General features: G+C 45.2%; 1 protein-coding gene and 1 long non-coding RNA gene across 3 annotated transcripts in view; one reads left to right on the top strand and one right to left on the bottom strand.

Annotated features, from left to right (window-relative positions):
* LOC146870586 (copine-8-like) overlaps positions 1-13,062 on the top strand; it is a 1,950,277-nt gene that overhangs the window by 686,663 nt on the left and 1,250,552 nt on the right. Inside the window, exon 6 of the mRNA XM_085643269.1 lies at positions 822-926. Coding sequence (XP_085499395.1) covers positions 822-926 — 105 coding nt within the window. The remainder of the gene's footprint in view (positions 1-821; positions 927-13,062) is intronic.
* LOC146870589 (uncharacterized) overlaps positions 1-13,062 on the bottom strand; it is a 449,760-nt gene that overhangs the window by 239,618 nt on the left and 197,080 nt on the right. The gene's annotated exons all lie outside the window — the stretch shown is intronic.

Raw genomic sequence — 13,062 nt, 5'->3', positions numbered from 1 at the left:
ACTGCCAGCATCTGAGTCAATGCAGCCCAACCCCTGGTAGCCTCAGAGTAATCACATTCCACACTGGTTGAGTCTGTCAGCACAATCTGCTTCATGCCAGCTTCAGTATAGCTCACTGCCACAAAGTATCAAGTTCAAAATAAGCACGCACAACAGTGGATCTCCCTGAGAGGAGAGACACCCTGAGACAAAGATTCAAGTCTCCTGAGGATCTAGGCCGGTTGTGAGACCTTACAAGACCAGCGGCGGCCTGCACAGGTAAGCACGGTGAGGCGGGCGGGGCAGGGGGGAAGCTGACCGATGACAGAATAGGTTTAATTAAATAAATAATACATATTCTGTCTGTCGGCTTCCCCCCTGCTGCGCCCCGCCGCCTCACCACGCTTATCTGTGCCGGCCGCCACTGTGCAAGACCACCCTTCGGTGATGAGAAGCAGCAGGCATAATATCATACTCCTTTCACTTACCTCATGCCCTTCTTTGTGGAATAATTAGTCCAGCCCAAACCTATACGATGACAATGACAATCTTATATCAGCCCTCTTTCTTAGAATACCAGTTTTTTCACTTTCTCCCACATTGTTTCTACACTCAAAGGTAGGGGGAAGCTGGGGACCAGGCTGGGCTGTGTGAGAAGTGCAGGCAGGGGATGGGCAGACTGGAGACACCTGGCAGCCCATGCCTCTTGTCAGACTATATGTTTCTTTTTATCCCCCACGTTTGAGCCTGCTATGGTAATGCCTTGTTTGTTGATCGATGCTGTTGATTTATGTTTGAAAATTAGCCATGTTTGTTTTATGATGGATATTTGTTTTTTCAAGGTTTACAATCTGTCACAAAACAGAAGTGGTGAAGAACACACTGAACCCAGTCTGGCAGTCCTTCTGCATCCCCGTGCGAGCCTTGTGCAACGGGGACTATGACAGGTAGGAGCTCAGTCAAGGCCCAGCTTGTGGGAGCACCAGGGATGACGTGGTGTGCCTGCGGGTTTCATACTTTTGACTGATGTTTACCGCCTTTACTGGAAAACAAGCACCAATTGCTGATAACCGAGTGTAAATTAAGTGCATGATAAACACCAGAAGTTCTCCCTTGACTTCCATGTGAGACTCCTCACCAGCAGACTTGGCCCCAAATAGGAGACCACTGTGGTCAAACCCATGCAGGAGCCCACTAGAAGGCCATGAGCACTTGTCTCCACCCCTTGCAGGTGCTCTCTAGAAGTCCATGAGCACTTGTCTCCACCCCTTGCAGGTGCTCTCTAGAAGTCCATGTGCACTTGTCTCCACCCAATGCAAGTGTCCTCCAGAAGTCCGTGTACACTTGTCTCTACCCTATGCAGATGTCCACTAGAAGTACATGTGCACCTGACTTTACACCTTTCAGGTGCACACTGAGAACAAGCCAGTCTGGCGCAGGTGGTCGACGGTGTCAAACTCCTGAAGAAAATAACACAATTAATTAAAGAAAACACATTACAACACAACTAGGCAAAGTTGTTGTACTGGAAGATGGGTTGCCAAAGAAGGAATGAGGGGGAAATTGGGTAGCGCATAATTGCAAATTCTGAAGTGAATCAAAGGTGATCAGTAGCAATCTTTGATTAAAATCACTCACGAAGCTTCTTTGTCCAGCATTTACCTGGGGCACCTGTTGGAGACCTGCTATCAGCAGAGGGCGCTAGAGATTTGATGTTCTTGAAACTGTCAAGCTACTGTTTCCCTGTGAGCTCCTCGGTGTGTCACCCACACTGATGGAATGATCAATTGGCACTATTCAGGAGGGTGAACACTGAGGGCTACTCCATTGCCGCGTTCTGTCTTATTGTAAAACCCTGTAGCACCACCTCCACCAGAGTAAGAATAGCCACCCAGGCTGAAACAGTGGTGAGGAACATGCACAGACCTGTGCGATCACACGTCAACAGGAGCAACAAACGGGGGTATGCAAGGGAAGGTAATACCCATTTAGGACGGCCTGTGCATGTTTACTCTACCAAAACTCATGTTTCAGTGTAGTGCACCACAATCTCACTCAGCCTCACGACAAACATAATCTTGTTCAGGTGGCGATCAGTGACAAGCATAAGCAACTACATTTAGGAATAAATCTTTGCTGTAGCAGGTTCTGATCCACCCTGTCCAAATGCATGATATACATAATACTACAAATATGGACCATATTTTCCTGATTCAAAACGCTTTTAAACGGTATAGACCTCATTCCTCCCTAAAATATGACCAGTGCCCTAGACAGGCCTGCAACTCTCAGCGAACCTGACGTTAAACTCACATTCTGCTAAAATGGATACATTTTCTCCGAATCATCCTGCAATGTGCAGAACTGATAGTTTTCATGCAAAATGAATATCTTGGGGCCCACTGATTATATTCTCCATGAAATCCTTGCTCAAGCTTGAGCTGTCTGTACCCGGTGAAGGCTTGGGAGTGTTGGGTGGAGGGCTTCAATGGGATGAAATATCAGGGCAATGATGAGAACAGTGTGGAATGATGCATTGTTATCTCTGTCGTGATGCTCAACTTGGTCCGTGCTCAGAAACGGGGCTCCGTAGAGGCCAACCCACTGGTTCAGTTTGAGGCGAGTACCAATTTTCTTTGATATTCCAGTTCCCAAAGGGTAGATTTTGGGGGGCGATTTTCTGTCCGTGATTCTTTTACAAGGACTACTTCAGTTGGCAGGAATGTTCATCCAGGCTAATCAATTCACTGAGCTTCTTCATTCATTCAGTGAATTTTGTAAAGCTTTTAGATGAAGGTACAACCTGTGTGAAACTTGTTCCACCGATTTGCCGGTGGCATTGGTTCTGATCAGAGAGAAGTCTTGCCTTAAACAGAAGTGCATTTTCAGGTCTGAAAGATCTAGCTGGATCACAATGGGAAGCTTCCATCTCCCTAATTTGATATTTTCAGAAAACATTGTTTGTGGGGAAAATGAAAATAAGAGGATTGCCTATTTAACACATAATCTGCAGTTCCCATTCAACCAGGCAGGCGAAAAGAGCGCCTCACCCGGGGCGGGCCTGTATGACACTCTATCAGTCACCGTGAAGATCCTTAGAAATATTCTCCTGGGAACCTTTACAAGCCAGTCTGTTCCTATGTTTTACCTAAGGAGCCAATTGGGTAATATACGGGGGGATGAAATATGTCAAAGGTTCTTTGTTTGGATATCTGACCATAGAATGTCCCCTGAGGCTATAGAATACCCCTGATAACGTTGGGCTGCATTAATTTTATCTTTTGAAATCTTGAGGGAAGGCAATTAATGTTATTGCTTGGTATGGGACAGGTCTGTGTTGATACTGTTAGAGGATACATGTGTAACAATCTGGAAGTGCTGCTCACTGGACATTGTAGGACCTGAAGACGTAGGTTTTAATCTCAGCTTTCTCATTTGAAATAATTTTAATATCAGATAAAATCAATGTATCACCTAGTATTGAACTGACCATGCACATTAATGCTCCTTTCTCTTTGCAGTGGTCAAGTGATGGTTTGTGACTGTAAAAATCAATCACCGTTTTTATATTTATTTGAGGCTCACAACCTTGGAGTTAGTGTTTTTTCAGGTGCAAACACCCGAACTAGGTAGTATTTACCCATGTGCTATTTGCATATGTGGTATTGTCCATGTTCAAATGTTACAAGCTTTTTGACAGCACTTTCAACGTGGACAAATAACATATGTGTAATTAGCCCATAGGTAAAAACCGCTTAACTTGGGGCTTGGTACCTGAAATCGAAATAACATCAAGGTTGAATTCAGTACATAGATTCCTCATTAATAGACCTATTTCCATTTTGGGTGCAAATTTCTGTTTCCACCAGTAACAGGATTGCAAGTAGGGCATTATTTGATAAAATGCCAATTGCACGTGCTCTTTTTACCCACGTAGAGTTTACATAACGTAGATTATTTTCGCACAAGATTTGGTAGAGAAAACCTGATCAATGTCTTGTAGGCAAAAAGCACAATATGTCAGTTTGCATACCATGATACCCGTCTTCAGTTTTCAAACCCGAATTTCACGAGTTTTACCAACAGGTTCTTGGTCAGATTTTAGCTGCAGTAGTTTGTGGCATTATAGCACGGGGCACGCAAATTGCACATTGACAAACAGAACATATCCAAAAAGCTAACGTGTAAATGTCAGCCATGTGGAATCCCAATTAAGATGCAAACGGGAGTTTGCTCGTGAAATGGGATTAACCCTGTTGTAATCAAGGCCTAAGTGTGTGGGTATCAGTCGGCTTCAGAGAACTTGTTTGCTTCACTTCTGACACATAAAAATAAAGCCACAGCTATGGTACATAGCGCATGTCTGTGTTAAAATAAGGGCGCCTTGCGTTGCTAAGTATGACAGACTCTTCCCTACATACATAAATCCCAAGGCACATCACATGGTAGTCTGACTTCAAACCTCCAGCTGATTATTCAAATTAATTTTTCATGTGCGACTTCTGTTGCTAAGGTGTACACATCTTCTATTTGTGAGGTCTCTAAGCACTGTATTGTGAGTCCATGATCATTTTATGTAAATTCAGTAAACCAAATGCTTCACACCGAAGTGAGTGGAGATCAAAACACAAACTCAAATGGGCGGCCTCATTGAAATGCCTTCCACTTTTCGCAAGACTGCAAACGTGAATGTGATTTAGAGGCCCTCCGTCCCAACCCTATGGTTTCCAACGTAAGAGGGGTGTGGAGAATCAACAGAGTCTTCCATGATACTGGCCTCTTTCCTTTAGCAGGCAATAGGGGAACTCTCTTATTTCACAGGGTTGCATCGGTTTTAGTCATTATATCAATCAGGGTGGCTTAAACTTGCATTTTCTAGGGTACCCTTGGGAACGCCGGTTCTTGTTCTCATCTAATTACCTACAAGAACCCACTCAGGTCGCCAGGATCTTTTTACTTGCCTAATAGCGTAGAGGGAAGAAACACAATTATCAAATCGTATTTACTGCAATTTGACATCTCAGAAAAGAAGACTCATGATCTGGGAGGTTGACCTTTTATTATCAGCAAAAACATCCGAATATATAGGCACCTCAATACAAGGCACAAAAGATAAATGGGGACTAATACAAATGCTAGTCTACGAAGTATCCGCATACGACTAAAGATAAACAGAATTACAGCTTCCAAAAGCATCAAGTACCCTATAGCAATGGTGATATCAAAGTTCAGAGTCATGAATCAAATCATTTCTGTCCCTACTCTATTCTACGGTGACATCCCTACTCAACATTCCCTTTCAGGTGAGGATCGCATAAAAGGTGTCAGCAGTGAAACTTCCTAAGAAGTCTTCACCATATGAGAGCTCGATCTATAATGCTCCTTTTAGTCCCTCTCCTAAATCTCGTCTGCCCAACCCACGGGGCTCTGTCCCTAATACAAAACCCCAAAAAGCTGTACACGCCCTTCAGCACACCCCTTCAGGCAGCCTCTTCCTTCAGTAGATTTCCATTTGGATCCTTTCATCTTCCTTTCCACTAATTCGACCTTGGGTCCCAGGCCTTCTCTGTACCAGCAGTTGCAACTTTACATTCCAATCCACTCCCTTCATGTCTACTCCTTCTGTCTCCATTCCATTCAAACAAAGGCTCATTCTAACTAACGAGCTACATGGCCTTGTACCTGCAGCCAAATGCTGAACAGAAAAAAAACCCTAACATCATGAGGTTTCACAACTCACTGCAATTTAAGCTTTGCTAAAATCCTGTCGTCCTAATAAAGCATGGCTAAAATAAACAAAGGCCTTCACTTTACATATAGGGTTAGGCCTCAAACTAAACACACTACAATTTCCAATTCTAATTTATTCGTCTCATACTTAAGAGAACTACCTTCTTCATTCCTCTAACATGACTTAATGTCTCTTAACCCCTTCGACGCTTATGACGGAACGGTTCCGTCATGCACGTCGGTTGGGCTGTGCTTATGACGGAACCGTTCCGTCATGGCCCCGCCCGCGCACGGAACCTTCAGCGTGGCGCGGAAATCCGCGCCGCGCTGAAGGGGTTAATACATGACATTATTATACTAAGCATTACATATACACCAATGCGTTTCAGAATAACTGGTGGCCTTTCTCTTCTCTCGAGGCCTGTTTTACATTTCTACTTTTCTATTTCAATGAATACATTTCCATTATTCTTGGATAACATGCTCAGTTATATGCGGGTGCTGACTAACAATGAATATGGTGCACCCCTACAATTTTCGCATCAGCAACGCTCTATCAGTTCCCCCCTTTGATGACAACTTGTCATCACACAAATCCATTCATACAGAGGTGGTAACCAACCCATTTTGTCGGAAACCCTCCATTCTTTTTAGGTCCTGATACTGACTATCTTGCATATGCGCCATTCGTCTTTCATATCCCCTGAGAATCCTCTCAGCTCTGTTTCCTCGGTACCACTTGTACGCTCTCACTAGTCCCCACAAACAAATCACACAAACCACCACGATCAAAATTGGTTTCAGCACATATCCAAGAATTCCCTTTTCGAAATCTGCAAACCAGCTTCCCACATGTCCAAATCCTTTCCCAATCTTCTCCCACACATTCTCTTCTGCCAATACTGCAGCTTCTTCATGAAGTGTGGTAATGTTGACTATATATTAACTCCTTGCTGTTGTCTGGAATATACGTGCAACATTCTTGAACCTTCAACAATTTACAGACTCCGCCCTCTTTAGCTAATAATACGTCTAATGCAAGACGATTTTGTAAAACCATTGTCCTAATCGATAACATCTCTCCATCCACCAGCAACAATGACTTCGCTGTGTTCATTGACAACTCATCAACCACAGTTGCTAACTTTCGTATTTTCACATCATTCAAAACCACACCCAGACCGGGTATGATTGCTCCGAAGATATCACCAATCACAGCTCCTGCACTTGCATCTCTCCGTGCTCTAGAGTGGTGTCCTGTCTCTAGCAGAGTCAAATCCTCCGCATGGTATATCTTCGGAAAAATAACAGCCAAATAACCAGTCCCGTACCACTGCTCAGGCAACCTCACGTATGCATTCCTTCCACACACATAATACACTGTCGGGATGACCTGTATCTGACCCTGCAAGAAGTTCTTAGCTGAATCTTCCATAGTAAAGGTATGGGCACATGTGCTGTGTCCAACCCAGATTTTGTCCTTGTCCGACTGAGGAAGAGCAACACACACATTTCCTCTCTGTACTTGATCTAAAGCTATGGGTCCATAACTTCCCCTTGACTTATGCAGTTTCTCTTCCTCTGTCCAATCTGTTGATTTCTTTCCCCCATCCTTATCTTGGGTTAATTTTCTATATCTGTCTTCAACTTGGCCAATAAATTTCTTTTCAGTGTCTGACACTGAACATGTCAAATTATTTCTATGTGCATAGGCAGTATCCAAACTTTGAGTCGGTATGAAATAAGTCCGAAGTCTTTCTTGTGACTTATAATAATCATACTTATTCAAATGCTTAAACGCTGGTACGTCAGGAAGTACTGTGTCATAATTAGAGAAATAGTACTCAAACTGTTTCCTTTCGTAAAACAGACTAAGCAATAGACTGCAAGAAATCCCATAAGTCAATGGAAGGTGATGGTATCTAATACCCTCATCTACAGAAGCAGGCAACTGCATGCACACATAGCAATCTTTCGCATCCATCGCATCAACGTACTCATACAACAATTTCACATATGCATTGAGCTTGAAGTCACCTCTCGACAAATCCATATGCAACATACGACTCTCTTCCATCATCATCGGCCTTTTATCTCCTGAGATATCCTTCTCAGTACTGGGAGTAACAGGTGTAGGTGTTCCCAGCATCTTCCCCTCTTCCCTGTGGGCCACTGCATACGAAGTTATGACTACTGCAAATATAACAGCTATGACTACTCCTAAAAGTGTACCTATCACTGTCTTCGCCCTACGGTGTGAATTTCTAGGCTCTGCCATTTTTCCCCCACGCTCAGAATCCAGTTCAATAACAATGGGCGAGAGTCTCTTCCTCATTCAGGCTTGTATCTCAATGCAACAATTATCCCCTGTAGCTAATTTTCTCTTCTAATGTTCAGTTCTCTACTTTCTTTCGGATCAGCAAAGGCTCCCTTCTTTTAGCTCCTTCTCGACAAAGTTCATCTCTAATCCAAAATAACTGCAGGTCCCAACAGCTCTAGGACTCCTTGAAATATTTCAAGTTTGAGAGTTTTCAGTTCTTGAGGAGAAGGTACAACTGCAAAGTTCGGGAAAGCCAATGTATCCAAAATCAGACCACGAATGTTACTCAGGAGTGGCGGATCTGGAATATGGAGAGTCAGTACTCCCTCGATCTCCAATCCTGGGATCTTCAGCAACACTTCCGCCCTCAGAGCCGGTGGACCGCTGACAAGAGTAATCGACCTCAGCCTCCCCGTACTCATCGGTCCTAGCATTTGTTGCTACGTACGTCCACTCAGGTGAAGCGTACCTGTGACACGGCACTATGGCTCTCCTCGACCTTCTCGGAGCTTCCGGATCTTGATCTTCCTCACTCTGTTCCGACTCAGTCACCTCCGATACTGGGGCAAGATCTCTTCTCGGTGTCCCTCTCGAATTTACCCGTCTCAGACTCATGGGCCAAACTCTTTCTGCTTCTGAGACACCCCTGCTCTCCCTTCCGATACCCTGTGCACTACCTTCTTCTCCGGGAGAATTTGGCTCCACTCCGCCGAATGCACCTTCTTCTGCTTCTGGTTCTGATTCGGAGTTTCTCTCTCCCTTGCTTACAGCTTGTTCCAGTGCACAACCAGCTGCGTCAGCCACCCTTATAGCTTGACTTGCCCTCTCAGATGGCCCTGCCACCTCAGCTGGGTTTTCGTTCATGAGAGGGGCTGTATCTTCTAAGGGTGCTGGAACTCTACGGATATGGGAGGCATGCACCCAGTTCGGTAGTCCCCCACACTTCACTGCAGTATTTGTAACCAGAATAATCTGGTAAGGGCCTCTCCAGCGAACGTCCAAGCAACTCTCCCTCACGTGCTTTCGTACCAACACCCAGTCCCCTGGGCACAGGTCGTGGGACAGATCACTTGCGGCTGGAACAGCTACCGCCTGCACCTGCTGGGACACAGAATGAACCATGTCAGCCAGGCCTTTACAGTAGTCGAGAATTACATCATCAGTGATATTTATCAATGTAGAGGCTGGTATTGCTGGCACACGCATCGCTCTCCCCATCAATATTTCGTGGGGTGACAATCCAGTTCTCCTATCAGGCACACTTCGGAGACTCATCAGAACCAAAGGTAAGGCATCTGGCCACTTCAGAGGAGTTGAGGAGCACACTTTTGCCATTCGGGCCTTCAATGTCCCATTGACTTGTTCTACTATCCCAGAAGCCTCTGGTCGATAACTGCAATGTAACCTTTGATCTATGTTCAGGGCAGCACAAAGCAACTTCATTAGTTCGCTGTGGAAATGCGTTCCTCTGTCCGATTCCAAAGAGGTCGGAAACCCGAACCTCGGGATTAGCTCTCTCAACAGCAACTTAGCTACAGTTAGAGTATCACACCTGCGTGTCGGGTAAGCCTCCACCCACCTAGAGAAGACACACACTACGAATAATATGTATCTCAACCCATTACACTTTGGCATCTCAATGAAATCTAACTGCATCCTGTTGAAAGGGCCACCTGATCTCCCTATGTGACTCATAGTCACAGCTGTCCTTTTCCCTACATTCATTTGTTGACAGGTGACACATCTCTGACATACAGCTTCGGCTGCTGCCCGAAACTTCGTATTGTACCATGTTTGACAAAACACTCGCACCATCGCATCCCTGCCAAGATGCACAGCACCATGTATCAATCGTGCCATCGGATTCAACAGACATTCTGGTAACACCGCTCTTCCATCACTCGAAACCCAAACATCCACATCTCCCTTCTCACATCCAGCTCGCACCCAACTATCCCGTTCCTGGTCAGACACTTCATCTTGCAACTGTTTTAACTCTTCCCATGTATCGGCCATCGCTAACATCACACTAAGGTCAGTTGTTTCTTCATTTCCCCTTATGTGTCGTTCTGTAAAGTCACACCCCTGTTCTGCACAAAATCGAGCAACTTTGTCTGCATAGTTATTTCCAAGAGATACAAAATCATTTCCTTTCGTATGAGCAGAACACTTCACCACTGCGATTTCGTCTGGGCCTTGCAACGCCTCCAACAGTTGTCTCACATATTCTCCATTCCTAATGGGTGACCCAGATGATGTGATGAACCCCCTCTGGGACCATAACTGTACGAAGTCGTGAACGACACCAAACCCATACTGGCTGTCCGTATAAATCGTTATACGGATCTGGTTAGCGGCCAAACAGGCACGAGTCAAAGCAATAAGCTCAGCCACCTGTGCGGAGTATACTCCTTCTAGACAAGAGGCTTCGACCACTCCGGTGATAGTACAAACAGCAAAGGCTGCTCTCAACTGACCCGTATTGTCTCTTAAACATGAACCGTCCACAAAGAATATTTCATCTGGCTCGGAAAGTGGTTCATCCACAATATCAGGTCTGGGTTTGGTGCACAATTCAGTCACATCGAGGCAGTCATGATCCTCACAATCTTCATCATCTATATTCGGGATCGGCAACAATGTGGCAGGATTTAAAACAGAACACCTCTTCAACGTTACGTTCTCAGCAGCTAGGATGACTTGTTCATAACGTGTCAATCTATTATTCGTGAAGTGTTGTGTCTTAGTCCTGGTCATCAACAGTTCAACAGAATGTGGCACATGCACAGTAAGCGGATGACCCATTACTATGCTCTCACATCTCTCGATACTGACACCTGTTGCAGGAACGGATCTGAGACATCCGGGCAACGCAGAGGCTACTGGATCTAGTGTAGCCGAAAAATAGGCAACTGGTCTACGGACATTCCCATGAACCTGAGTTAACACTGCCAATGCGCAACCTTCTTTTTCACAGCAAAACAATGCGAATGCCTTCTTGTAATCAGGCATTCCCAAAGCTGGCGCACAACACAAGGCTTCTCTTAGTTTCAGAAATGACCTTAAACAGTCTTCATCCCATGGTACCGGATCACTTACATCCTTGCGCGTCAGCCGCTGTAAGGGCTTCGCTTCAAAGGAAAAGTTCGGGATCCATTGGCGACAATAGCCAACCATTCCCAAGAACATTCGAACTGCCCTCTGAGTCGTAGGGATGGGCATTCTCAAAATCGCATCTATGCGGTCTGGTGATATCTTTCTTTTACCTTTCTCAATCCGATGACCTAAATACTGTACTTCACTCAGACAGTACTGCAATTTATTTGGAGACACCTTATGCCCATTCTCTCCTAGGAAATTCAACAGTGCTACTGTATCAATCCTGCAGGCGTCCTCAGTTTTTGACGCCACTAGCAAATCATCAATGTACTGGATGAGAACAGACTCTTGGGGAAGCACCAGACCTTCAAGGTTCTTTTTCAAAATCTGATTGAAAATAGACGGGCTCTCAGTGTACCCCTGTGGGATACGACACCATGTTAACACACGATTTTCCAGCCTAAACTCAAAAAGAAATTGGCTCTCCTCATGCAGAGGAATCGAGAAAAAGGCTTGACACAGGTCAATCACGGTGAACCATTCCGCATCACATGGGATTTGGAACAGGATCACGGATGGATTCGGTACCACGGGACAACATGGGATTACAATCTCATTAATTCTTCGCAAATCTTGCACAATCCTGAATTTCCCGCTCGGTTTCTGCAATCCCATTATGGGCGAGTTACATGGACTACCCCTGATTTCTCTCAAAATTCCTTGACTAAGCATGGACTCAATTACGGGTCTAATCCCCTCGATAGTTTCCGGTGACAATTTATACTGGGGAGTTCTTGGGTATTCTACATTCGTTTTGACTCTTATTTTCACTGGATCTACACCTTTAACTAGTCCGATCTCTTCCCCACTAAGGTCCCATACATCAACTGACACAGACTCCCTCAGGTCTAAGGGGAGTTCCTCCACCGTGAGTGCAGGATACATTTCCACGCACTAACGCTGGTTCGCAACCTTAAAGGTCGCATCATCGTCTCTTGTCTGGACTTCCACTCCATTCGGGGTGCAATAGATGGTACAATTAAGCTTACACAATAGATCTCTTCCTAACAAACAGACTGGACTAGAATCACACACCACGAACTGGTGTCTGTCACTGAAGTTCCCGATCCTAATCGGTATGGGTTCCGTCAGTGAGCTAGTCAATTTCTTATTCGCTACCCCAACAACTTGGATTGTCTGGCCAGAAAGGGGTAGATCCGGGATCACTGCGGATCTCACAGTCGATCTTGTAGCCCCCGTATCAACCAAAAAGGTCGTAGGGTGGCCATCAATCTCTGCTTCTACAAAGGGTCCCTTCTGATCTACCTCTAGGACCGCTCTAAGCGTACAATCATCGTCTCCTCCCCAGCAAGATCTTGTTGCTGGATCGGAATCATCTTCCCCATTCACTTCGAATAGAGGCATCTGTACGTACGTCCGAGCTCCCTGCTGCATATTCTGTATTCTAGGCAGTCGGGGAACCTGTACCTGCGGAACATTTGTCCCCCCTTTTGTCATTCTAGGTTGCGTCACTACAGGGAGTGTTTCTGCCACTGGAACATGGGTCAACTCTTCTTCCTGCTGTATTTGATTTAACGGATTAAAAGGACACTCGCGTCTCCAGTGTCCAATCTGGTGGCAAAGGTGACAAGCTGTGGTCTTTTTCAACACTGCCACATCTATTCCGGTCTTAGGATCTACTCCTCTCGGCCACGCCTGTCCTTGAGCATTCTGTGCTCCTCCTTGATAATTTCCCTGCCTCCTTCCCAACGTTCCTCCGGTAGACTGTCCCTGAACTGCGGTCTGCATCTGTACTAATAGCAGATTGTCTTTCAATTTCTTGTGCTTAGACTCAATCTCATCACTGCAATATCTAGCATATCGGAGAATCTCATCCACAGGCTTATTCTGCCAACAAATCAAATGTTGCTGTA

The sequence above is a fragment of the Triturus cristatus genome, chromosome 1_1 (assembly GCF_964204655.1).
Source record: "Triturus cristatus chromosome 1_1, aTriCri1.1, whole genome shotgun sequence".
NCBI classification, from domain to species: domain Eukaryota; kingdom Metazoa; phylum Chordata; class Amphibia; order Caudata; family Salamandridae; genus Triturus; species Triturus cristatus.
Note: the sequence above shows the minus strand (reverse complement) of the source record. Positions and strands in the feature narration are given on the sequence as shown.